The sequence below is a fragment of the Cadophora gregata genome, assembly GCF_030347475.1.
Source record: "Cadophora gregata isolate MNR1 chromosome Unknown scaffold_3, whole genome shotgun sequence".
Classification (NCBI taxonomy): domain Eukaryota; kingdom Fungi; phylum Ascomycota; class Leotiomycetes; order Helotiales; family Ploettnerulaceae; genus Cadophora; species Cadophora gregata.
In genome coordinates, this window is record NW_026695926.1 from 2,133,847 (window position 1) to 2,159,744 (window position 25,898).

Sequence of the window (25,898 nt, forward strand, 5' to 3'; positions counted from 1 at the left end):
CACTCCCAGTCTGGCCATCAGATGCATACACTTCCGGGTCCTGAGCTCCAGCTTTGAAGCTGTGGCTGAGCTTCAACCCGGAGTTGACCGCCGACATGAGATTTCGGAATATCAGCAGCGGCCATCCCGGCCAGAGCGCTTGTATGAAGATCAACAACCGCCGTGGCTCTTCAAGCCTCACCTACCTTTCAAAAAGAGAACATCTACAATACCACTGTTCCATCAACGCAAGTAGAATTACAGTATGTGGTCTACCTATTTGCAGACGCGCATAGGCAGCGAAACGCCGGTCGGACCAGTTAGAAGGATGGCGGTTACTTGCTTGAGCGGCTGCGCGGCTCAGCATGAGGTTTGGGTAAGCGCTCGTGGAATGATAAAGCGGTCTATTTCGGGCCTTTCCCAGGGATCCACTGCGAGATTACGCTGAAACAGACCCGAGATGTCGTTCATCAATACCTGGATGCCCGTCTGGCGCTCATTTCATGAAGCGCCCGCGAAGTTGTGGGTATGCGTACGAGCCTCACAGTTTCCAATTGTTTTAATTGTATACGCGCTTTATCGGATGTCGTGCATAGTAAGGATTTTTTCAGCCTCATTCGTCGTTCTATTCTCCTCCCTCATGTTAAGCACTTATAGTTTTGGTATGGATTTTTCTTGGAAACCAACATTTTTCGGGATATTTTCATCGAGCCGCAGCCCCTGCATGCCTCAATCCAAAGTATCGGGAACCAACACTCCCGTGCAGGCATGATTCCTAAATGCTTCAATATCCAGGTTTAGGTTCAATCATTGTCCCGTAGGAATGCAGCGTTGGAGGTATTTCGACAAAGGCGGAGGATCATCTTTCATTTGTCCCGGGGTATCTTCCATCCTGTTGTTGGTTGAGGGACAGAAAAGATCAAGATGATCTGTCATGTTCTTCAAATATCCTTTGTATTTCTTGAGGTTCATGTGCTGCCTAATAATAATTGATTGTCCTGAAAGAATTGACAAGATTCCATTCATGTCTCGTCGCACTACTTGTTTTCGCACCAACTTCTAATGATAAGGGCAGCGTTACATTCCCATGTATTCTCCGACGCCCCCAAGTTCCCGTGAACGGCTGTCTTTTTGCAAGGTGCTCTTGTCATCCTATTTTATCTTGCAGTTAATGTATCGAGTGTCCTTCTGGAATCGCCCAGCATTTGGTCTACATTACGATCGATATTTCAGAGGATTTACGAGTTATCAAGAAGACTGGTGTTTTCCGAGGAGCAGAGTTAAATCGGTCTTGGCGGCAAGGCATTGAAACCCTTGCCCTCCACCTACCTACATTCCAGCACACATCTGCTCGGCAGAGTCTTATTCAACAGGCGCGGTCTTCATGACAGGCTCTTTGCTTTTAGGCTGTTTAAGCTGAGAAATTTCATTACTTGGAGCGATTATCTTTACCAAGCAAAAACCTAAGGGAAACACAAACACACGATCCATGATCAAGGAAAGCAGGGCTGTAGAAATTTCTCACTCTGTGAGCCCCGTCAAAATAATTACAGAAGGTGGCATCAGACCGCCGAATAAGGCAAATTGTCGTTTTGCCTGCCCCTTTGTTGCTTACACCCTCCTGACTGCTTACAAGCCAGGCTTTGAATCCACATATAGAAACTTGATAACTGATTCATCGATAGATCTTCAAAAGTAGTAAACAGAATCTCTAGGGTAGACTCGCCTTTATTGATCGCATCTCGAGTTTCCCGTTTGCGTCCCAATTCTGTGCTCTTTTCCACTCTGGGAAGAAGGCTTCCACCAACCGTGCAGACGCCAATCAGCGGCCCTTCCCATCCCGCTTCCCCATCCCTAGCGTTAGAAGCATACCAATCAAAGCCTCTCGCTTCACCCAATTCAAGCACCATTCAGCCGCAGCTAGCTGTCGATCGATTAAACAAGGCTGAGGTCCCGTTCCGCATTTCAATTTCCTCATCCCTGACCCATCCATCCTTCATCATCATCTCCCCAGACTTGCTTCATCTCGCCTTACGTTGGTCGACTGGACTAGCTTCAGGCCGATTGAACTTGAGAGGATGGCACCAACGAGGCTGAGGTTCGGCCAGCCGGGCAAGCCAAACATCATGAAGACGCCGAATCCGGTATATGATTTCTTCCGTCCAGATCTCATGAGTGAGTCGTATGCGATTGGAGATGTCTACTCGACAGAGGTAGTACAGAAAGCACAGGAGCAGTGGAATATCCTCTCGTGAGCCATACTTCTCCTTCTACACGAATAAAGCCGGACCTGACGATACATAGAAATGATGAGCAAAAGCTCTATCCATACCTCACCCACGTGAAGGCGTTGTCGAACACATGTAGGTATTCGGAAGCCATATTTTTCTCGTTCGCCCGCGAGAAAGCTTTATCTTACGACATATGACAAGCCAGCTTCATCACTTCAGGTCTAACTCGTCCCAAGGGCCACATCTTCGTCTTCTAGCGGACTTCATGGAAGTTAGCACGACTCCACTACGTTGGAAAGATCTCAGTACGACACACCCCACCCCTGGAGTGAATATTGAGCCAGAGGTTCGAAGAGAGCGAATCAAGGACCGAAACGACAGGGCTTGTCGGACCAATGTCATGTTGTTGAAGTATCTTGCATCAGGACAGGTGACAGAGATGCCATGTCAGACGCCTACTGCACTTGTGGCTGCTCTTGAAGAAGAAAATGTTGAGGAGAAGAAAGAGGAACGAGAAAGTGAAGATTCTGGGGTAAATGGCGGAGCAGCTCCAGTGGAAGAGTGCAAGTTAAGACTGTTCGTCGTGGAAGACCTCTCGCGAGACGTGATTGAGGCACTGGGATCCAGATTAGACATCGAGCCTGCGTTCTTCCGGGAACACATAGTCGACTATGCATGGTGCAACATACGCGATCGGTGGCAAGATCCTCCTAACATGAGGGTTGCTGAAGGACATCGACGATGGGTGCAGTTGAAATATGTCACCGCGAGGTACTACAAGACTTCTGCCGAGTTTACGGAAGGTGTGAAGGAGGCGGAGAGATTCAATGTTCTAAGAAGACCGGACGATGATGTCAACAATAAAGCAGTATGGGACGATAGGAATGCTATTGTTGGAATTACGCGGAGTAGAGCCAGCTTTTGGTTGAAGAAAGGCGAGCATGGTAAAGAGGATGTTGGTATGTGCTCTCTTCCTCCTTATCTTGCTCTTCATACGACTTGCCTCAATATGGTGTCGGAACCTTGAAACTTACAAGTTTCATTGCAGGCGTTCTTCTCCTCGATCCAACTATTCAGAAAGGTACACCTTTGTGGTACGGGTATCGTAATTGGGAACCAACCCCAAGCATGAAATCCCCCGATATTCCCGCAGGCCCGCAACGCAAGTCTCTCTTCGAAGACTTCATCTACTGGGCGAAGAAAGCCCCGGCATCTCAATTAACAAACCTCTCTATTACCTCGAGTAAATCCAGGACGGATATGCCCATGCAAACCCTGCTCTATCTCATCTGTGCAGATTGGCTCGCTATTAGTGACTACATTCGAACCCGCATTGGCATCATCGAATGGGAAATATCAAATCCCGACCACTTCCTCAGCAAAGACTTCGGCATCGACGATGCCCTCAAAAAACTCCACGTTTGGCGGCGTCTTGTTCCTCTCTACCGCGAAATGCTCACTGATTCTCTACAACGCGTGTTCCGCGTACCTGTCCACGACACCAGCACATCTGTGACACTGAACGGCATCGAATCCGCCCTCGCTCCAACTTCAACCTCGACACCACTCGCATCATCCCTCGCTCCAACCAGCAACCACCCCATCAAATCCGACTTCTCACGTGCTCTCTCCTACATGGAAGAATACCAGCAACGAATTGACCGTCTAACCTCCGTCGTCACGGCCATCATCTCAATCGAAGACTCGAGGCGCTCCCAAGATGACAATCGCAACGTGGCGCGGCTGACATGGCTGGCGACGTTCTTCATCCCGTTAAGCTATGTGGCGAGTTTATTCAGCATGCAGGAGAACATTGGGCAGTTGAGACCGACGATGAGACTGTACTTTAAGTGGGCGGTCCCTGTGGCAGCGTTTGCAATGGGATTGGCATGGATATTGACTCTGCCGTGGGTATTGGGCGTTTTCAGACACTTAACTGGGAAGAAGAACAAGAGGAAAGTTTGAATAATAGGGTAATGTATAATTTTGGGAAAGTGAGAATTGCCCCTAAATTTGCTAAAGCTTTTATCGTAATATTATGGTGTAACATAACTGGCGTTTTGGGGCATGGCGGTGGCTTTCTAACCAAGTATGGGCATGTTTACCTTGAAGCGACTTCTCTGAGACATGCGTCTAGTTGCTGTTGGAAGTTGTGGCATTGGTACAGAAACTGAAGTAATCAAGATATCTCATGAATTTTCTGCAATTTCGAGATCATCCATTTTCCCCTCCAATTGTGTCAAAATCTGCTTTCCAGTCACAGTCTTATCCGCAGGACCCATATCCAAGTCCACGTAATCATCGCCATCCACTATTCTCTCACTCTCAGGATCCTCCTCGCATCCGTCTTCCAGAAACGCAATCTCGTGACTTGACCAGCATAGCTTGGCACATTTATCCTGCCCTGAACAACAACATTAGTAATTGCATGTCAGATGTCCCCAGACATGTTTTGGACATTTCAAGCTGGAAGAGAAAGGAAATATGGGCAGCCCGGATGCTTACAATACTGCTCGACCTTAAGCCGTGGATGAATTCGCTGTCCAAAGTCAGCAAACAGCTCGAGTACGTAAAACTTCCATGTTGACACAAAGACTTACCCTAGCAATGATCTTCTTTAACATCGTTGGATCCGCGGTCTCATCTTTCTCGTAGAGCTCAAAAGCAGCCCATACCCAAGCAGCCTCCATCTCTCTCCTCTTCAGCATCGGCAGCTCCTCCTTCCTGGCAATATCATCCGCCATTTGACAGAACCACAAGAACCTCGGCTTAGTATCCTGATCGGCTAAACTAGCTAGTCTCTTGATCCTAGGTGAGACCTTATAATCGAACGACGTAGTCATCAACCGGTGGAAGTCAGAGTAATATTCCATGGGTTCGCCGTATTTGGCTTGGAAAGAAGGCGAGAAACCCCAGCGCTCATAATCACCGACGTAAACGTCTTCGAGCAAGAAGATGATTATGCTGCTCTGCCGTGTCGACATGACTGGTACGGGTGGGAAGAGTTTTAAAGCTGTGGCGATGGTGTGATCTTCGTGACCGGACTCGATTTCCGTGAGGTGTATATTGAGGATTTGGGAGCCCTTTTCGTGATTGAGCTCGCTCGAGATAGAGAGCAGACGGCGGAGATCGTTTGCTTTGAAGGATCGGAGGTTTTGAGAGCCAAGCCAGACGGCGAACCAGACGCTCAGCTTTGAGAATTTGAACTCGTATTCCTGGCCTAGGATGATTGCACGCTCAAAGTCAGACATTGGAATGTCGGGGAGTCTTGCTTCATCTACGCAACGGTGGAATATTTGAAGCCAGAATTCGAGGGCTGGAAGAGAGATGTGGTGGAGTTCGAGGGGTTCGTCCTGGCCGAATTGCTCCAGGTGAGCTTTGAAGAGATCAGAGTTCTCCCGGAGAACCTTGCAGGAAACTCGGAGGAGAGTTTGTCTATGAATACGTTGATTGGCGTACTCAAAGGTCTGAATATACATGTCTCCTGCTCCGTCGATCTCGATGGTATTGATTCTCGGCATGGTTTGGTCAGGAGGGTTCTTGCTTGAAGGTTGGGATGCACTTACTGCATGGGAAGACATGGCTACCAAGTCGATCAGTGGGTGGGAGTTTTGGCTCTTTTTGACGCAAAACAGATGAGGAAGCGAAGAGCAAAATGCGTGCTGGTCGTCGTTCGAGATCGCGTAGAGGTTGATAGGAGGAGCCGATTATGGGCAGGAGGGTCGGTGATCAAGAATAAATGCATCTACCGAGTCGCACGCTACTATCTTGGTATAAGTGAATCGCGAATGACTCAATCTCTGACAGGTGCGCGCTGCAAAGTCGCCTTGCTAGGTCTTGTGAATTCATCTACCCGCCTCACTCGCTTAAAAACGTCGATAAACAAAAGGACAAAAAGAGACAAAAAAAGGAATGAAACGAAGTTTTACTAAACAGACATTATTATACATAAAGGGGCAATAAAAAGAAGAAGAATCGTCAAAAGGCAAAAATCTAAGTTGTTGGCAACTCAGCCACGGCACACTGAAGAGCGGACAGGGACATAGACGCACCCAAGACGCCATTTCACGGTGCAAGATACGCAGTCCAGTCCGTAACTCAGGTCTAGTTAGAGTTAGAGAAAGCTGTCACATCCCATCGCAGGTTAACGGGCTAAGGTGCCGTGGTTAGATGTCAGGCAATTGCTTATTTCGCTACCTAAAGCACGCAAAACTTCGGCAGAATTGACTGACCACTAAACGAATGGTAGCCGAGCAGGTGAGTCGACGCGAATACTTCACTATCACCGTGTGACCGAGTGATGGAAGAATTCGTTCCATATACGGTGAGGTATTTCAAATAGATCAGCAGTTGTCAGACCTACTATTGCGATACTAGTCTCATACAGGTAGATTGACACCAGTTTTATGGTTCTTTGACAACCCTTCCGTAATCCGCAGAGTCCCAGGTTCCCTATTGGCAGGCCGATAACCACCAGCATATTTTAACGTCACTCATATTAGTATTGTTCTATTTCTCAGAGAGACACTCGGATGGGCTCTTTATAAATCAGTCCACAACATTGACCTCGGGACCAGGGTCGACCCGCTCGCTAAACTTCTGGATTAACAACAAAACAAAAAATGGGAAGATGCATCTAGTAGGACCCAGATAGCTACCAAGCCAATCGTATCATCTCTTGATATACTAGTAACAGAAAAAAGTCTGAAACATATCTTAAAGAATATCAGGCGAAAGGAAAATTGTCAGCATGGCCAGTATTTACAGGCTCCCAGCGGCAAGTTGCACCGCGAGAGTGCACACCTGCATGATCAACTTGAGACTGAAGCGCTACCTAAAGACGTTTTTCTGCGGTACAGGTACCATGGTGCGAGCTGTATAATCCCAACGCGAATCAATGAGCTACAAGTATGAGGAACCGGTGTCCTATCACTTATTTCGTTGCATGTCGTGGGAAAAACCTGAGTAGAGTTTGTAGCTTAATGTTATCTAGGTGCGACAACTGGAGAACCTGTGCTAGTAACTCATGTCAATAACAGCCTTCTGCTCTGATTATGCCCTCCATTTCCACGCCCGCTTTTCAGCAGCATCAAGACCCCTGACGGCCACTACACATACCGTAGCTCCAGCCAGTAACAGGGCATCAAAAATGATGACCTCTCTATAATTACCCAACTTGCTCTCTCCAAGAATCTGACCACCAACAGGAGACCCGAACATCGTACCAAGACCACGAACGAAGTAGATGAAGCCGTTGACACTGGCATATGCTTGCAAACCAAAGACTTCTGCGATAGTCTAATCTCATGTCAGGTGAGAGTTTTTGTAGACGCAAGAAAAACTTGGATTAAGAATCAAGACCTACAGTTGGGAACAAAGCATTGTACCCACCCCCAGCCATCCCATAGATAACCACAAAAGCAAGCCACAGCCCCTTCTTTCCCCCATCCCCAATGCTCCCCAACCACAATCCCGCCACAGCAGCAACACACAACAAGCACGTACTACACAATGTGTTTTGCCTCCCAACGCGATCACCAATCCACCCCGTCAGGACCCGTCCAATGGCATTCACAGCATTATTCACGGCCAAAAGATTAGCGCCGAATGCAGCGGTGTAGCCAAGAGCTACGCTGTATTCAGCAAGGAATGTTAAAGGGAGGCCATTCCCGCCCGATTGCAGGAAACCTGCGCAAACTGAGACTAAGAAAGTGGGCTTGACAGCCATTTTGAGATCAACGTGCGTGGGTCTTCTGCCGAGGAAGCGGGATGGAGAGGCAGAGACGGCGATGGGGAGGGAGACAATGAGGACGATTAGAGCGAGAGCTCGCAGTGTCCAGCGTGGGCCAATGCTGGAAAGGAGAGCTCGTACGAGTGGTGAGAATACCAGTCCGCCTATTCCTGCGCCAGAGAGAATGAATCCCACTGAAACATTTGATCAGCCAAGTACTCTCTGTTTTCATATTGCAAATATTCAAGAGGGAAGAAATGGTCACCTACTTGCAGCTCCTCTCCGCTCATTGAAGTATTCTGGAGCAGAGCTCAGAATTGGGAAATACAACAGCGATGATCCAACACCATAAAGCAATCCTTGGGTAAGCAGCAACTGCCACACCGTAGATGAGATGCTTGCCAGCCCAAACCCCAAGCTCATCAACAATACGCCTAGAATACACAATTGTCGCAGCTGAGGCAGTGAAATACGTGTAAGCATCGGATTGATGAAGATGCTCCCCGACCAAGTCAGGCCAGAAGCCAGTGTTCCAACGAACGCTACCAGAGCGGGAGAGTTATCCGCTGATTTCAAAATGGTTTGAGAGGGACATATGTAATAGGATTGGAAGACACCATATGATTGGTTGAGGCCGATTGTGATGACGATGGTAAGGAAAGAGGAGACAAGGACGAGAATTTGCCGATTTCTGGAAACTGGACGTAAAGCTGTAGATTGTGAGGGATCTTCGGCGGGAGATTGAGAGTGCTGTGATCCAGTGGTGGTGGATGGTAGCCGGGTGAGGGCTATGCCTGATGGTCCAGACTCCATGATTCGATCAAGCGAGCGCGAGACTCAGAATCTTGACGTCGGGCTGTAACTTGCAGTTTAAGGAAGGTGAACTTTCGGTATAAGATGCACCAATAGTCCAGTATGTATTTTTGTGAGACTATGGTGCTTCCCGCAATGACGATTCTCACCAGATTTGGAATATCTGGTCGATGGAAATCAGGAGATTCGATTATGACACTCTCTTCGCACCGTGCTAACAACGCTGACGGCGCCTAAAACGGGTAGCAACAGGTGGTATTGCTGAAGTGTCCTTCTAGGAGTGAGGGTTTACACGTATGGTGGTCTAGCATCTTCTTATACAGATGTAGTTGGGAGATTTTCTTGTCAGCTACATATTTCCCCACTCTTACTTACGTGATCGACAACCGGTTCTTCCCGCCGAGCCTCGGGCTGAGGAGAACTCTCCGTGGATTTCTTGTGTGCTGAACCCAAAGACTGTACAATAAATTTCTACATTTGCTACCTCGTGGTATATCCTTACAATTGATACAGTCGATGCAACCCAGATCATGGATCCACCAAAGAACGCCAGTCATCATTAATCCAGAACAAGCCCTCATCCGCAACAAACGACACGATGACGAAGATGTAAATTATCCTGTCCTTTATGAACCAGATTGCTGAGCCCCAAAACCGCCTCTTTACTTTCTGAATGCTGCAGAGACGTCGGCCCTGGACCATTCTGAAATCACCTCTCCATCATATACATCTCGACTGATAGTCAAGATCCGATCCTCGACCTTCTCGTAGAACTTCTCGCAGTTTTGGATGACCTTAACTACAAGACCGCGACTAAGGCCAGGCTCATCAGCATCGCCAAAGTGCTTCTCGACTCTCTTTTTGAGCGCCTCGATGCCCTTTCTAATTTCCTTCGAGTCGTAGCCTGCAAGAACCTTGCGGAATGTGGTTTTTGAGTGACTAGGCATACTAGAAGTCTTCGAGGCTGGCTCTCCTGGTTGTCTAGATAGCATGAGACTTTCTGTGCTTTCAAGAAAGTCGAGCAGTTTCCCTAGAGGTCTCCTAATCACAGCACCGAGATAAAGGCCCATGTGCTCGTTCATTTCCCGACTCGCATTCTGCTTCCAGTCTTCAAGAACCGGATTGGCACGAGCATCGACTTCTTCAAGGTAATGATTCATGTTTTCGATAAGTAAGACCTGGTAATTCAAAGCCTCCTTGTCTTCAGGGTCGGCACCGGCAACCTGAGCACCGGGGTTTTCTCTTGCAATGACCTTCAGTGACTCAAACATGGTCTTGTTGATGCGAGCATATGCATTGTTGACGGTCTGCCGGATATCGAGGTCATGGGACGTCGAGAGCATGGTTTCCAAGGTCAAGGAGAAGGATGGGAATATCCGAATAAAGGCAATGACTCCTTTGCGCTTCTTTATCTTGACCTTTGTATCTTCAATGGCACGAATTTGCTCGTCCAAGAACTTGTTGAACATGCCAAGAAGTTTTACGTGTAGCTTTTGCAGCATTCGAGACAGGTATTCCTGATTTGATTCTTCAAATCCGACCAGCTTGCGCTCAATGGCGGCAATTACACCGACACCTTGTCTAAAAATCCGTTAGCTTTTTCCTTGTCAGGAATGGTGGGAGTATATACAGTGGATCGGATTGAATAGTCCAGTCAACAAGCGATTGGATATCATTGGCATAGAACGAAAACACTTCTTCCATCGACTGGACAACAAGTTTTGCGAGACTTCTATCTGGGTCCATAACTCTTGGTCGTCGAAGGTCACCACCACGTCGAGAGTCTGGTGGCGACGCAGCCACCGCATCGGGGAAATCCGATTGTGCGAGAGAGGTGACATGGAAGAACTCAACAATGAAGTTCTGTTCCATGCTCATTATCGGAATCGTTTCATCGAGAACTCCGCCAAACACCTCGTATGGTTGAAGCCGGCCATCTGACTTGTCTAGACTAGATTTACTAGCATTGTCACCAATTGGAGACCGCAAGCTCTTCGCCAAAGTTTGGCTCCGCTTGACAGTCAACTTCCGAGCCGTCGTTGCAATACCTTCAGTCTGCTTCTCGATTTGAGATGTAAACAAGATATCGCCCTCATCACCAATTGGCTTCTTGGCAATGCGCTTCCAAGAGAAGGTAGCATCTCGGAACTCGTCTTGATATAATGGTCGGCATACCATTTCGTACATTTTCATAAGCTCCTCCCATTCGAAACGATCAACCTCTCTTGAGAACAGCATTAACGGGCTATATCTCCAAAGAAGATCACGGGCAAGATCGTGGTTTCGAGGATCGAGCTTAGCCTTTCCTGCAGCTCGAGTAAGATTACTGCCTTTCTCTCTTTCAAGAGCCTTTCTCGTCTCATCAATGGCAGCACCAAACTTGACTTGCAAAAACGGCTTCAAGCGGCGAAGGAACATTGCGATCTCCATCTTGTAGACATCTTTCTTTTCCTGCAGTACTCTCATACTCCCAATCTCACTGTTTCCGTAGCCTCCGGGTTTGCCGGAGCGGAGACTTCCGTCCTCGCTAGGTCTGGAAACAGTTGTGTTGAGTGATGGATCGATAGTCAGCATAGCTTTGAAAAGCATGACTAAGGCTGTTTCGATCTGCTCTAAGCCGCGAGGAGACTCCAGTGATGCTTCTCGGAGACCACTCAACTGCTCTCCAGAGATTGAAATCGTGTCGAGAAGAGATTTCAGTTCCGTTTGGAGGAGCCTTTGATTGGCTGTTTGTACCTGTAAACCTTGTGATTGAGCCTCGATATATGCGACATCCTCATTCAAAGTCTGAAATGTCAGTAAGTAAACGACACATTGGAGGGGGCGACTTACGCCAAGCTCGACAAGATACAGTGTGAACAGGCCATCCAGCTCTTCACATTCCTCGATACACTTGTCGAGACCCGTTTTGATCGCCTCGATTCTGTCATCCTCCTCCTCTAGCCTACTCAACCATCCGCCAGCTTGAATCTTGTTCAGCTCTCGCTCAACCTCGTCTTTCATTTGGTCGATATTTTTGGATCGTATGCCCTCGCCGACCCAGCCAAACTCCTCCCATGCAGAAACTAGCTCCCCACCACGGTCGCCAAGAATGCTTGGATCAACGCCAATGGCAGCAAGCTCCTTTGACATTGTCTCCGCCGGAGGTCTCGCTCTTTTAGCCTCACGAGCTTTAGCCTTTTCGGGCGGCGTATCTTCCTGTGGCGCGGCCACTGGAGCTTCAAAACTACCAGGACGTCCCGATTCTGGTACCGTAAGCTTGACCTCTGGGACACTATCATTCTTCTTTCGAGAAACCGGTCGTTCCAGAGGCGTTGTTGCTGGTGTGGTCCCGGTTCCTGTGGTACTGTCTGAGCTCATTCCCCGAAGGAGCGAGGGTGCTGGTACAACACCAGTAACTCCGTCTGGGCCATCGGTCATCTTTGCCTGGGCTTCCCTCAATCGCTCTGCAGCACCTCCAGCGCGTGGCTTGAAGGAGCTAAAAGCATTCGCAGCTTTTGCAGCCTTGAACATCGCACCAGCAACCTCGTTCTTGGACTTCTTCTTCTTAATCATAGGTCCCAGTCCCGGTCGATTTTCCTCTTCCGGCTCCTCGGCAGGTTCTACTGGAGGAGGAGCTTCGGCGTTTGCCGACGGCGACACCATTTCCGCAGCATCTGATACTGGGGCTGGAGGTGGAACGGGGACTGCTTGGGTGTTGTTCCTGCGATCTAAACTTTCAGCTGTATTACGAGATGGAACCGGTCTCTGGAACCCGTTTGTAGATGATGGTGGATTTCCATTGTCAGTATCTTGCTCCCGGGGAATACTCCGCTCACTACTACGTGTTGGTGGCCGCAAATCTTCCCGTCGCATCGCAGGACTTGTGAGAGGAGCAGGAACGATATTGTCATTCGAATTTAGGGTTCTCTGGCGTGAATCACCAAGAACTGGCATTGGAGGCCGACGACGTTCAGGAGGTAAGGATAACGGCGCGGGAATAGGAGGTACTTCACTCGCCATATCTCGAACTCCTGAAGAGCTTGAATCAGGAGTCACAGCTCGTTGAGATGTGGGAGTTGCACTCCGATCTTGGAATCTGCCTGGCGCATTCGGGAGACCATTCATTCCACCTCGTGACCGCGGTGGTAGACTGGACCCATCATCGCTTCTGGCGAATGATTCCTGACTCGGCTGTGTACCTAGTCTTCGATTATTTGGTGGTGCTTGCTGTGAAGCGGTGCTATTAGATTCCATACTGCCCCCCGGAGAGTCGCCTCGTTGAGCCCGCATTGGCGGTCTTGCCGTCTGACCATAAGGATTTACAGGAGGGGTCATCTGTGGGGGAGGACGCTGTACTGCATCTCGACTGGGTTGATTCCTGAGTACAGGAGGCTCTCTTGATGGCTCTCGCCGTCTGTCTCGGCCATATGCTGGTGGTGTGGGCTGCTGAGGAGGTGGCTGAGAAACAGGCGGCGGGCGTGCTGGAGCGGAGACACCGAGCAATTGATCCCTTTCCCTCGGCTCAAATCCAAGAAGCTCTGGGGACTTTCCTCCGGTGTACTTGGTATAGATTTTGACCAAGCTCGCAATGAAAAACTGCTTCTCCTTCTGGGTATTCGCCTGCCAATAGTATGGTTTCCCAATAGTGACTGTGAACCCAATACCTCCCGCCCATTGTTTTTGTTGCTCCTCTTCGGGACTTGCTGGGTTGATGCCACTATAGGACTGTACGCAAGACAGGTCGTCAAGCATCCAAGTTTTGCCAATCGAAAAGGTCCCATTCGCATTCTCCCTTGCCTTATGCATCCGAACCCTTCCCGACTTCCTCACAGCTACGATTATTAGACGCGGCTTCTTTGCACTTGGATTGGCATTTGGTGGCGGTGGAGTAGATGGATATGCAGCGTCTTCTATGATTCTGATGTGTGTGATGTATGATTCCATTACTAGAGGATATGAGGTTAGCTGTTGGTCTGCAGTTCAACAAATGGGCTCATACAAGATCCATCTTCATCCTTCTTGCCAAAACAGCTGTCCACGATCCTGCGCTTCTCATCTTCAAACCTTTCTGCTCTGGACATTCCTCCATTGCTGGTGCTGTCGTGGACCCCGCCCGGTCCATTCTGACCTGAACCGTCCATTTGGCGGAGCCACGTCTTGTCGGGAGGTTCGCGTTCGGCGTTCAATCATCTAGGGACCAAATGAAGATTTCTTCTCATTCTCCTATCCTCCCTCTGCTCATGGCTGTGCGCCTGCTTTGTGGGCTAACAAGTTGGGGATGAGACGGGTACTTTCTGGCCGTACTCGAGCTTTGATGTTGAAGTTCCCCTTTGGAGCTCGAGGCTCCTGACATCAACTGTGGCTGCGTTCCGGTGAGCCGCACGGACAAAAAGTGCAGGCTGCCTTGAGGAAACAAGAGCTCAAACCTGCTGCAACAATGGAGGACACAAATTGATCTGGATTTATGTCTGACCCTCATCATCCTTCCTAGTAATCTGAAATGTACATATATGCCGTTTTTGCAAGATTCTTATGTTCATTCTAACACCATGAACAAGCTTTCGTAGCTGGGACGTGAAAGGAAGTTCACTCACACAACGACAATTTCTGCCTCTAGAATGCCGTGTTTAAACCAGGTGGTGTTACAGCGGAGTTTATCAAAATAGAGACTTTTACTGCTTCGCAATCATCCCGAGGTCCATACGATTATAGATAGTTTATTTACGACACAATCAGACAATCTGATCTCAGCAAACCGCCCGCCTTCTTATTACGCCAAACCTTCTTTCCAACGTACCTTTCCGAAGAAGTATACTGTGGGGGAGATGGACATGAGACTTCACAATTAACTACTAATACTGGCTATGGGTAGCATCGAGAGCTTAGTCTTGAGGTGATTTATGTGATAGGCAAGAAAAAGCCGCAATAATCTCTCGGTGAACAAGACACAACGTCAAATCTGGACGTGTACACCAAAAGCCCAATTGCTTTCGGACGAAGGCTGTGCGATGTGAGCAACGGTCAAATCAAATTTGGTCACAGAGCTCGCGCGGGACGAAATGCGCCTCGCGCGCGTTGGCATTTTGCGGACGAATCGACAGTTCTGCCATAGCCACAATCCACCAGTTTAGGAGGCGATCAAGCGAGATTGCTAATATGCGCAATCAAATTTGCTCTTCTTTTACGAGCGCTTGAGCTATCAAACACAGCCCCGTAACCTGCACTTCCGCAGCAAAAGTGCGACCGGTCGCAAGACGACGTCTGCCCTGGGCAGATACTCTCATCAGGTACAAGGAAGTGAGGTTGGGAGCGCCTTGACGCTTCCATTCCATTTGTACCTCCGACCCACTTCATGTGCAGGTCAGTCCCTACCTAGTAACTAGAAACTGCAGATGGATGGAGAGCTGATGTACGGAGATACCCACACAAAATACTGGGCGCCAGCTTTTTGGAATGTACCTAGGTAGCTCTCCGCCGGCCTACTCGTATCTGCTTTGGCCTTTATTGAAGGGTTTCCTTTCCCAATCATTCCATTGTCCGCGAACGGCATGAAGTCACGCTGATTACCTACTGTACCTTAGCTGAGCTGAGCCGTCTCACCTCTCACCTGCCCCATGCATGGGACTTGGGACTTGGGTGCGCGCGAGAGAAATGAGACTCTCACTCTCCTGCTCTTCTTTTAATTTAGGCCATTCTTCATCCTCTAAATACCTTTCCAATATCAAAACAAAGCGCGGTGTCACAGCTTTCGTTAAGCAATCGCAGTCGACCTTCAGTCATAAAACTGGGAGGCTGTAAAGAAGGAGGTTGGTTGTCAGCACGGCCAATCACAGCTCGATCGCATGGTGGCGCAGCCCCAGCTCACCTGAACCAGGAACCCCAGATCTCCAGCACGAAAGCATCCTAACAGCCTCACCGAGCTGCTCAACTAAATAATGAGAGAGAGGTCGCTTGCACAGAATCCACAATTCTGAAAAAGGTCAAGCACTTACGGGGGCACTGCTATTCTATGTAAGAGAACCGCATCAGGCCGCCGATGGAATGGGCGCCCTTTGTTCTACCGTTGATAAAGACGGGGACGAGTCACCAGAGGGGAAGGGTCGGTCTCAGCAGTTCCCTCAAACAGCTCGAAGACTCCGAAAGATACCTCAATTTGGGAGACCAGGAACGAGATCTCAGACAGACCACCTGACCGACTTAGACATGGACGCTTACAACAAGGCGTTGGAAGCACTTCAATCCGAGGAGAAATCAAGGGCGTTCGATGCTCAGCTTATCGCCGCGTCATCAGATGTCGAAAAGACAGCCGCTGAGATAGTACGGAAGATTCGAGGCTATGATTGGGATCACACCTACAGCAAACCCCTAAACGTGGACGGCAAGCGAACTCAGGGAGAGCATTTCCTTGGCAATGTAGACCTCATCAACAAGACGGAACTGTTCAAGATTGCGAAGATGATGCCAAAAGGCGCTCATCTTCATATACATTTCAACTCCTGTCTTCCAGCCAGATTTCTCATCAAGCAAGCTAGGGAAATCGAGGCAATGTACATCCGGAGTACACTTCCTTTGACTACACCACAGAACTGGATCGACTCCCGGATATCATTTATGGTTATGACCCCAAATGAGGCAACTCATGTTAAAGATTCAGAGGGTAATGAGCAATTCGTTGAGTTGGGAAATATCTTCGATGAACAATATGTGTGCAACCGATGGATGCCTTACAAACAATTTCAGCGCCTCTTCTTCTACAGAGATGATTCTGGCCGCGAATGGCAACGGACAAGTGGTGCAGAAGCTTGGCTAGAGATGAAGATGCATATCTCAGAGGAAGAAGCCCATGGTATTAGGCAGACCAGTCGAGGGTAAGTTTGAGCATTGTCTCTTCTCGATCAAGGTAACTGACCAAGCCAGTATCTGGGAGAAGTTCAACCATCGCACGCAAATGATGAAAGGACTATTTGCCTACGAATCCGCTTTTAGAAACTATACTAGAGCATGCATCATGGACTTTGTTAAAGACAACATTCAATACGCCGAGATCCGACCTAACTTCATGGCGACTAATACACTTAAGACGGATGATGGGACTCAACTAATCGGCAACGATGGCATTATGGGAATCATCGACGAGGAGCTCAAAAACACCATGAAGCAGATCAGCGAGAGCGAACAGTACTTTGGAGGGATGAAAGTCATATACTGCACACCGCGATCTTTTAAGAAAGAGCAGGTGGAGGCTTCTCTGAATGAGTGTATAGATCTGAAGTTAAAATTTAGAGATTTGCTGTGTGGTAAGTACTGATACTTCTGTGTACCGTGTCGGTATTAAAGATCTCAAAGGTTTCGATCTTGTTGGGCATGAAGAAATGGGCAACGAGCTTCGACACTTCGTTCCCGAGTTCTTAAGCTTTCGGAAAAAGTGCGACGATCAAAAGCTGGATCTCCCATTCTTATTTCATTGCGGCGAGACTCTTGAGGTTGGTGATAAAGTTGACGGTAATCTCTTCGACGCTGTTCTACTGAACTCGAAACGAATCGGTCACGGATATGCCATCGCCAGACATCCTGTGATCATGGAGAAATTCAAGGAGAAAGGGATTGCTATTGAATCATGCCCAATATCCAATGAGATTTTGGGTCTTACTCCGAACATTGCTGGCCATCACTTGCCTATTTTACTGGCGAACAACGTGCCTTGCACGATCAACAGCGACAATGCTACATTCTACAAGTAAGCGCCATTTCCCGCGTTCCTGAAATTTGAAGCTAACAGTTTCTAGATCTTCTTTGTCACATGATTTCTACCAAGTGATGATTGGCGCCGAGTCCATGAGCTTACAAGGCTGGAAGCAACTCGCCAAGTGGAGTCTGGAGCACAGCTGCATGGATCCAGAACAATTAAAATCAGTCACCGCCGAGTGGACGAGGAAGTGGGATGAGTTCTGTCAATGGATTGTCAATGAATACGGCCCGATGATGCAAAACTGGGAGCCAGAACCAGGTCGTCATTGAGACCTTTGTTCACCACTTCACATCTGAAAATAGATTCGGACTCTCACTTCATTCAAAGCACGGTATATTTATCGCTGCCGATAATCGAGCGCTGAGGTAGGCTGTCGCAATAGGGATGGAGTTTGCCGCTGCTGTAGAGAAGACTTTGGGCGGGTGGGGGTATATCTGGAGTTTGGAGGGGTACTCCACGGACATCGAACGTGGTGGCAGACAATTGAAAAGCAGCGGGGTTTTCCGAAGAGATTCGCGGGGAGTTCGTTTCCATAAGCCTGGCATTATTCGGGCGTATGGCGTTTCGAGAAGGGTGGCTTCAGAGATACCTAGGCACTTTGTATATAAACTGTATAAATTATCCAGCATGATTTTGAAGCACGAGTCAAAACCATTGCTTCTCCCTGTTTCAATCATTTGGTCCCCCAAGATGGTTGCGTTCGGATCTAACTTTGGTAGTTTATTCGGCACCATACAATAGATGAAAGACCGGCTTTGCCAGGATGATCCAATGTCCAAAGGGCCCGCTGCAGATATACCTTCTTTGTTCGTTTGCTCGTGTTTATTTTTCAGTCAGCAGTACATGAACAAAGACTACTTACTGTAACACAAAACCACGTTAGTTATGGCCGTTTCCAAGTTGCCGTGAGGAAGAGCAGCATAAATCATCCCATCAATGAACCGATAAAGAAATGAGAATTCTCAACACGGTCCCCTTCCACTGAAGATCGGATGGACCCGAAGTCAGTGCCATTCTGGGAACGAAGCCACGGCCCGTGCCTGGCGCGTGCCGAGGCTTTGGGAAGCTCATAGCATGGAATGAAACATCGCTGCTGCATCCGAGCAACAGCTGCACGGCAAAAGCAAGCCATCTGTTTCCAATGTACTAACGAACGATGAAGAGTTTACCTCTTTGAGGCAGAAGAGACGAGGGCCGGCTCTCTGAGTGGCTGCACAATGTACTGCACATGGTTTCATGTGCCGTCGCGTCAGCTCAACTCTTGGCATCTGACAATGCTCTTATTCTGTACCCCAACCCAAGCTGCTTGGGCAGTTGCTGGAAGACGGAGGCTGAGGCTGAGAAGAGCTCAAATGGATTTGGCAAATCCTTTCGGAATTTGATTTCGTTTCTCTCCACTGATGAATACTAAGGACAGCCTGCACTTCTCGTTTGTCTTTGCCTACCTACCTTCTTCCTCCCGAACACTCACAAACTTTACCTTTCCTGCCAGCCACAAGAGCTTTCCTTCGAGAAAGCATCGCTCGGATCAAACCCCACAGTGCCAGCCTTGGCAGATCGGCAAGAGCTGTTGGGATTCTGTATACTAGCACCATGTCGAACTGGTTCCCCTCAGGCACCAAAGGCGAGAATGGATGGAGATTGGATATCGTCTCCCTGCTGGCGGTCGTAGGAGAGAGTTCCATCGAGGAACACTCCCAAGCCCTCACAGCATCATGGACCTGCATACTCCCACGAATCATCCCCGCGCCTCAAGTCCTCCTCAAACCCTCCCGACCGACTCGAATGCCCTTCCTCAACGCCGCTGTCGTAGGAGTTCACAATGGCACTCTCGTTCCAACGCTCAACTACTTCCCGAATATCATGCACCCCATCGAAGACCTTCCCCCCTTCGTCTTCAAAGTTCTGCAGATCACACACAGAGGAGAGCGAGCGCCCACAATTCCGCTACATCCTGGGCAGGAGAAGGCAAATAACAAATCGAAGAATGACCTGAATACTACGCCGTTGAGGATAGAAATAGGCATGATCGAGAACGGACCTACAACTCCTCTCGAACACCCAACACTTCGCAGGACGCTCACTCGAATAGTCACGCAGCAAGACAAAGAGAAGCCACGAGTGCCGCCCCAGAGATTCTCACCGCTGAATATACTCTCCGTCGGTTCGTTCTTGGTCACAGTCGGTTTAATCATCGGCGCGATATTCCTAAAAGATGGAACTGCGATTCTAGCAGTCTGTGTAATCTCTATGGCGTCGTCGATTGTTGGATATGCTTCATGGTGGCAGCCAGTTCTCATGAAGCGTTCTTTCAAGTCGAAAGTACCAGCAGGGGATGTCGTGATCCGTACTCGTGAAGGAGCTTTCCTCCTTGTTCGATGTAACGAAGACGTAGCTCGAGAGCTGTATACTGGGACAGAAGAATGCCAATATTACGTTGGCACTCAGATGTATCGGATCCTTGTTGGAACTGGAACGTTCCTGCTCATGGCTTCCGTAGTGTTGATGGGCAATTGCGAGTTTGCTATGCAAGCAGCCATTGGTCTCTCCTACATCATCCTCAACGGCCTCTTTTGGGCCGCCTCCCTCGTTCCAAAAGACCTTTTCTGGGATCTCTCCAACTATGAATGCCGAGACATCACCCCCCCAGATGCGCAGGATGCCAATCTTCCTCAAGACGACACACTTGAGGGTCGACCGTCGTTCACTCGCACCGTGTGGTATGCTATTCGCGAGACGAAGAAAATTGGCTGGATCACGAGAGGAGGAGTGGCGCCGAAGACAGATCAGTGGGATAATTGGCTAAAGGCAGCGGAGGAGAATGCCATTGCTGGGAATAGGGGTTGGAATGCTGTGGAGATGAGAGAGGCGATGGTTGGGCAGGCGGAGACAACGCCACACCCTAGCAAGCCGGTGAACTTTGGAGAGGATTTGGCGGAGCAGCATGTTCCTGCTGTTGACGTACCTCTCACGGAGAAGAGGTAGTGGTCGTTATGAGATGCATACCATCATATCGTTGTCGCATTACTGCTATGTGGTTCCGCTAGGTTCTCAACAGCGTTGTTTCTGCAATATACCCTGCATTCAGCGTCGAGGCAAGATGCTACTAGCTTGTCTTATTTTTGCATGCTCTTGTGATTAGCGTTGACCTAAGGACTGCATATTCATTTTGAAAGCGCTCGTTATGGATCTATGGACTGCAAAAGTAGAAATTGTACAGCCAGAAGACTTTCCCACCGTTGTGTAAGTGCAGGTGCATGTGCTGAATCCTAGGTTTCAGCACCCTATTCCCCACTACGCAGCCCTTGCCCAAGTATGCGTGCAGCAAAGGCCAACAGAATGCTGCCCCCCAAAAAGCCTTTCAGTGGACGGTTAGTAGAATCAGTTAAAGAAGTCTCTCTCCCGTTCCCACTTGAGCTTCTTCAAATGTTGATGTCTCTCCATATCCGTCTTTCTTCACATGAATGAGAAGTACCAAGTTGGCTGACCATGCGCAATACTGCAATTGCGACTCCACTCCTTATCCTTGTCATGCTCCCAGTAATCATCATCCACGCTTCCACCCTTAGTTCTCTTCATGCAATCGAGGCACAGGCCCTCGAAGTGATCACTGATTCTATGACGAAGTGAATGGACAACTGCTGGATTGCAATGGGCCTGGCAAAATACGCAGGCGTCGGTTGCGACCTCGCACTCAAACTTGACAAAGCCTTTACTGTCCAGAATCTCCTGAATAGACTTCTTGTGGTGTTCATGAAGAGGCCATATTCCTGTCTTGCCGATGCCCATGTTGTAAGCGAAGAGAGCCTTCTCCTTACAATCACACTTTGCATTGAGGAACGAGCTGACGGGGTCGAACAAGCCTCGGATGAGCTTGCCACGCAAGGTTCCTCGAGCACCATTGATTGAACCTGATAAGGAACAAGTCAGTAACCCTATCTTGCAAATTTGAAATTGACTCACCTACAACATTGCCATCTAGGTGAAGATAACGATGCTCAGTTGGATTGATCTCAGTGACGTGGTCCGCACTCTTGTAGGCCAGATTCTTCGTAAGCCAAGCGAATGCAATTGGTGAGTCGAACATATAAGCTGGATAGAGGTGTTGACGCATGTCATTTAACTTGAACTGCTTCTCATCAACACCCTTCCAGTATTTGTCGAACCATTCCTTCAGCTCCAGGGGATCAATCAGGTATTTCTTGGCGAAAACCAAAGCATGCCAGACCTCCTTGATGGGAATCGAATAGCAGGCATCATCGAAGGCTTGGTGGAAACAGCGAAGCCAGAGATCAACGCTAGCGATGGTGTCCTCCTTGAATATGATCTCTTTGCTGCGTGCTTCGAGAAAACCACCGCTCAACATGACTTTCAATGGGTTGGACTTGCTTTTGTCGATCACGGTCTGGCGGGAAACCTTGAAGGAAGCAGTCTTAAGGACGGGGTGCTTGCCATTGTCATCACAGATTGTGAGATCATACTCGAGGACTTTGATGGTGAGATCGCCATTTGGGTCGATCTCATGAGACGAGTGGTCCTGGCAAACGTGAGCAGCTAGCCAGAAACGAAGATTTTTTTGCAAAGAACATACTGGAATAGACATTGTGTTGTTTCTGACTTTGAACTAGAGAATACTTTGAAGATCTTGAGAGACTGCTGAGCAGCAGAAGTGCGATTGCAGCAACTGCTGTCGTGGTGTTTGTGGTTGAGAAAGAACGACGTGGACAAGGCAAGGCCATCTTTTGTAGACCACAAGCGACAGGAACACGCTAGCGTGGCTACTCTCTCCATCGAGAGACGAAGTCAGGCTCACCCTTCGGCAAGATAGCACCGCTTTGGGCTGGGGTTCTTGAGACATCAAGAACTCTGTGAAAGTAAAGCCGGCAGACCGATCTCCGTTGCGACCAGGGTGAAGACGAGACTGGAATTTGAGAGCACAAGGCTGTTTGCGGAGGGTAAAATTTCGAAGGCGACTTTGATTTGGGTTCATCACTACGCTAAAGACCCATCTAACACGAAAGAAAGACAAATAAAGTTGTTGAAGCAGATTTTCCAGGAAATTCTGGGGGTTCTGTAGTATTCAGTGTCTCGAACAGCATTGATGGTTGGGTGACATTATATACCATCCTCTCATTTGCCAGATCTCTGTATACTTGCCATGATTATCGCCACCTCCCTCACAAGAGTTCAGTTTCATGAGTATGACTACTATCAGCGCTGATCAACAGTTGAGGTACTTCGATACTGTGAGGTTTCAGCTTGCTTTCATTAGTCTTGTTTACAAAAAAATCATGCTAAGCGAGAACTCTTTGCAAAATTTATCTACCAATTCAACCACTACAACATCAACAACACCGTCCTGTGATATTTTCTTGTAATGAAGATATTGTGTGTCAGATGATTTCGAACTACCATTACACAAGAGTGGGAAGGAAATTGCGAGAAAATCATTTGGTATTGGTATTCCGAACGCCGGCGCTATATCACAACCAACTTGCTACATCCATTACCCAACGTGCTAAGTACCACTTAATGATTCAAAGAGAAGTATCACTCGTTCTTCCTCTCTCCATCACTGTCATTTGCCTCTTCCTCCTCTCTAGCAAAATCACTTTGTCTCCTCCTGATCTGGCCCCGCTCTTTCATGGCACCTCTAATCTTCATGCTTACTTCTTCGAAGCCACTCTTTGAGTCCAGCGTGCTGAAGCTCTTCAGAGGGAATGACCCAGAACCAACAGCCCCGCCACTGCTACTGCTCCGACTTCTACTTCTGGAAGGTGGTCGGGTAGCGAAAAGGCCAATGTTGCCCAGATTCTTGAAAGATTCGTTTCTCGGGAGATATCCTGACCCGGCAGCAATTGAAGCGTCTGTGTTGGTTCTTGGGTACGGAGGTGGTGAACCTGTGTCCGAAATTCCAGACGTATTGCTTTCGCTACGGCGATGTTTCGATGATGTTGGACTTCCAGAGAAAGGATCTGCTACAATCCTGGCGGCGTCGAAATCTGGGAACATTTCCGGACCCAGTGTGTTAATCACATCAGTGACCTCGGCACTCAATTGTGCTCGTCGCTCTCGTAGCTTTTGAATGGTGTTGCTTGACTGGGGGCTGAGGGACAAGACTAGCGGACGTAGAGACTTTACGATGTCCATTCCGACTTCTCCAAAGCGCAGGGCTGCGAACGTGATTGCTGGAAAGAAAATATAACCGAAAATGACGACTGCCCACAATGGCACCCAGTCTGGCATATATCCTTGGACTCGATTACAATAAGTCCAGTATGTGAGTAGGATTGTGTAGAAGTTGTAAAGAATTGGCGCCAGGGCAAGTGCAACCAGTAATTTCCATGTGGCCATGACATCACGCCCTTGTAGCTTGACAGTCGAAGCCGCAAGGGCTTCTTTCGATTTCTTGATACTGATAATCTTCGAGGCGACAAAAACAGGTCCGAATAGGACGAGACCGGGGATGACACCAATAGAGAGAACCGAGATCTTCCCGAGGCGGTAGAAGAGTAGGAAAATGACTTTCGGGATGGAAAATTTAGCGTACTCGACTTGATGGTCTCGAATGTTCAGATATCGTAACTGCTTATTGTAATCTGTGACGGACTTCTTCAACGAAACAATTCTAGGGTCGTCCTTGTAGTGTGTGTATCCTTTCACAAGTCTCCGGTTGAGCTCTACTACCATTGGAAGTGGAAGCTTCTTGCCGGTAGGATTGTATAGTCGTCGAGCCGCTTGGATCAGCATGAGCGTGTCGTAATCTGGACTTGTTACTGTAACGGCTACCAGAGCTTGGTAGACCGTATCGAGCAGTTGGCTCACAGCCTCTCTTCGTTCGCCATTCTTGTACAGCTCGACAAGCTCCTTTGGGACTTCCACCGGATTTCCAAACTCTACCACTGCCCGAGATCTAAACTTGTGGGCATGGAAGTAGTTCATTCCGCACGGCACAATCTTCAATCCGCTGTCAGGGCTCGCTGCCAATGCGCCAAGTGCCATGATCGCAACACCTGCCTTGAGAGGCAGCAGCTCAGTTCTGTCGTGACTACCACCTTCTGGGAAGATACCTACAGCACCTCCAGCGCTGAGGCGATCGAAAACCGCATCATAAACTTGTGTTTGGTCAACCTTCGGTGCAGTCTTGTATTTCGAGCCTGTGAAACCTTCTGGTCCACCCTTCACGGTTTCGTCTGTGAACTTTCCGCTGCCATTGACATCCTCTCTGCCTGTCAGCTGCTGCATCGCAGCCTGGCCTTTGAACGGTTTCTTCAGTCTGAGTTCTTCTGCGCTTATAACCTCCTCGATCTCAGCATTCGCAGCAGTACCATTAACGCTTGGCAGAACCAACAACCCGCCAATTTGGACTTCCTTCCCATCAAATTTTGTGCCCACTCCACGGATGAGGAGGGGGTCGTTGACAGGATCGGGGAGGTATATCGTTCCAGGTCCTGGCTTGACCATGTCGAGTGCTCGTCCGACTGGAACAGCGCCAACTTTTCGCGCAAACCACCCTATAAGCCATCGGTTCATCGACTTCGCAGCAATCAGAAAGGCGGCTCGACGGTGGCATTCTGTTCGCAGGGTTCGCATTAAGATGAGAGGGTCGACAAACTAAGTAGTCACAAGTCAGTATATTTCTCTGCCAAAGCTCGACATGGCATACTTGATTTGCATGTGGGGCAGCAACGAAGATTACAGGTCCTCTTCGAGGGACTTTCCATGATCCTCGAGGGTGGACTTCTCTAAAGAACAAATCCACCAGAATAGAAAACGTCCAGAGGAAGACATCGTAGACCCAGTTCGTCATAGGATTCCTCTCCTTGTGCTTGACATGGTGTGGCATGTGGTCATGGATTTCTGGTTCTTTCGCCATATTGTATCGTGTGAAAGTTGGAGCTTGACAACGGGCAGCCGCGGGGAAGAATATACTCTGGAGATGTCTCCGCCGGTGATACGGATGGGAGTAGTCTGAGCAAGGTTGTAAGGGTATCTGTCGGGTGAGGTCCTGGCTAGGGCCTTGAATAATCCCACCTGCAGCTCAACAAATCGCGGAAATCCGCGGCGTAGTGATATTTGTTCGGAATTGTATATTTAAGCTTTGAGCATCGCTAGAAGTCATACCGTTTCGTAAGGAATGTGTCGAGGAATTCAAGATGCGGTTGTGGCAGCTCAAACAGACTTATGACGGAATGTGGTGTAGGAAACTACAAGGTTGGCAATTTCCATGATCATCCAACCAAGTTGGCGGGGCAAATTGCCGCGCGTCTGTGCGGCTACCATAACTTCAACTCGAACGACTTCCCCGATTAACTCAACACTTTGAGGCTTGTCCATGTCATATCTTCGGAAGAGTTCTGCGGAGATATGACATATCGACAGTGAATGTCAGAATGTTGTTTCCTGGTGGAAT

General features: G+C 48.6%; 8 protein-coding genes across 8 annotated transcripts; 3 read left to right on the forward strand and 5 right to left on the reverse strand.

Annotated features, from left to right (window-relative positions):
* The first annotated feature begins 26 nt into the window (after positions 1 to 26).
* Positions 27 to 4,439, forward strand: ONS95_009232 (uncharacterized protein). The gene is made up of 4 exons (XM_058502811.1): positions 27 to 2,230; positions 2,284 to 2,342; positions 2,447 to 3,169; positions 3,259 to 4,439. The coding sequence occupies exons 1-4, from the start codon at positions 2,058 to 2,060 to the stop codon at positions 4,173 to 4,175; spliced, it is 1,872 nt and encodes a 623-aa protein (XP_058361741.1). The 5' UTR covers positions 27 to 2,057; the 3' UTR covers positions 4,176 to 4,439.
* ONS95_009233 (uncharacterized protein) lies at positions 4,400 to 5,731 on the reverse strand (the record flags this gene model as incomplete). Its single annotated transcript, XM_058502812.1, has 3 exons — positions 4,400 to 4,614; positions 4,716 to 4,749; positions 4,811 to 5,731. The coding sequence occupies 3 exons, from the start codon at positions 5,729 to 5,731 to the stop codon at positions 4,400 to 4,402; spliced, it is 1,170 nt and encodes a 389-aa protein (XP_058361742.1).
* A 1,531-nt stretch (positions 5,732 to 7,262) lies between these two features.
* Positions 7,263 to 8,754, reverse strand: ONS95_009234 (uncharacterized protein; the record flags this gene model as incomplete). Its single annotated transcript, XM_058502813.1, has 3 exons — positions 7,263 to 7,508; positions 7,576 to 8,135; positions 8,211 to 8,754. 3 exons carry the CDS (start codon positions 8,752 to 8,754, stop codon positions 7,263 to 7,265), a joined length of 1,350 nt encoding a protein of 449 aa, XP_058361743.1.
* Positions 8,755 to 9,416: 662 nt separating this feature from the next.
* ONS95_009235 (uncharacterized protein) lies at positions 9,417 to 13,877 on the reverse strand (the record flags this gene model as incomplete). Its single annotated transcript, XM_058502814.1, has 4 exons — positions 9,417 to 10,335; positions 10,385 to 11,541; positions 11,587 to 13,682; positions 13,736 to 13,877. The coding sequence occupies 4 exons, from the start codon at positions 13,875 to 13,877 to the stop codon at positions 9,417 to 9,419; spliced, it is 4,314 nt and encodes a 1,437-aa protein (XP_058361744.1).
* A 1,900-nt stretch (positions 13,878 to 15,777) lies between these two features.
* Positions 15,778 to 17,754, forward strand: ONS95_009236 (uncharacterized protein; the record flags this gene model as incomplete). The annotated part of the gene is made up of 4 exons (XM_058502815.1): positions 15,778 to 16,604; positions 16,654 to 17,033; positions 17,083 to 17,473; positions 17,523 to 17,754. 4 exons carry the CDS (start codon positions 15,778 to 15,780, stop codon positions 17,752 to 17,754), a joined length of 1,830 nt encoding a protein of 609 aa, XP_058361745.1.
* Positions 17,755 to 19,078: 1,324 nt separating this feature from the next.
* On the forward strand, positions 19,079 to 20,470 carry ONS95_009237 (uncharacterized protein; the record flags this gene model as incomplete). Its single annotated transcript, XM_058502816.1, has 1 exon — positions 19,079 to 20,470. The coding sequence occupies one exon, from the start codon at positions 19,079 to 19,081 to the stop codon at positions 20,468 to 20,470; it is 1,392 nt and encodes a 463-aa protein (XP_058361746.1).
* A 471-nt stretch (positions 20,471 to 20,941) lies between these two features.
* ONS95_009238 (uncharacterized protein) lies at positions 20,942 to 22,088 on the reverse strand (the record flags this gene model as incomplete). The annotated part of the gene is made up of 3 exons (XM_058502817.1): positions 20,942 to 21,396; positions 21,449 to 22,022; positions 22,077 to 22,088. The coding sequence occupies 3 exons, from the start codon at positions 22,086 to 22,088 to the stop codon at positions 20,942 to 20,944; spliced, it is 1,041 nt and encodes a 346-aa protein (XP_058361747.1).
* Positions 22,089 to 22,721: 633 nt separating this feature from the next.
* Positions 22,722 to 25,698, reverse strand: ONS95_009239 (uncharacterized protein). Its single transcript, XM_058502818.1, has 2 exons — positions 25,152 to 25,698; positions 22,722 to 25,099 (listed from the first exon to the last, which is right to left on the reverse strand). The coding sequence occupies exons 1-2, from the start codon at positions 25,359 to 25,361 to the stop codon at positions 23,036 to 23,038; spliced, it is 2,274 nt and encodes a 757-aa protein (XP_058361748.1). The 5' UTR covers positions 25,362 to 25,698; the 3' UTR covers positions 22,722 to 23,035.
* Between the last annotated feature and the right edge of the window lie 200 nt (positions 25,699 to 25,898).

What these genes read in the sequence shown, in the direction of transcription:
- ONS95_009232 (XM_058502811.1), top strand. Translation starts at nt 2,058, where the DNA reads ATGGCACCAACGAGGCTGAGGTTCGGCCAGCCGGGCAAGCCAAACATC. An exon ending in GAAGGCGTTGTCGAACACAT is followed by an intron (nt 2,343 to 2,446) that starts GTAGGTATTCGG and finishes ACTCGTCCCAAG; the next exon opens with GGCCACATCTTCGTCTTCTA. An exon ending in GCATGGTAAAGAGGATGTTG is followed by an intron (nt 3,170 to 3,258) that starts GTATGTGCTCTC and finishes GTTTCATTGCAG; the next exon opens with GCGTTCTTCTCCTCGATCCA.
- ONS95_009239 (XM_058502818.1), bottom strand. Translation starts at nt 25,361, where the DNA reads ATGGCGAAAGAACCAGAAATCCATGACCACATGCCACACCATGTCAAG. An exon ending in CTGCCCCACATGCAAATCAA is followed by an intron (nt 25,100 to 25,151) that starts GTATGCCATGTC and finishes GTGACTACTTAG; the next exon opens with TTTGTCGACCCTCTCATCTT.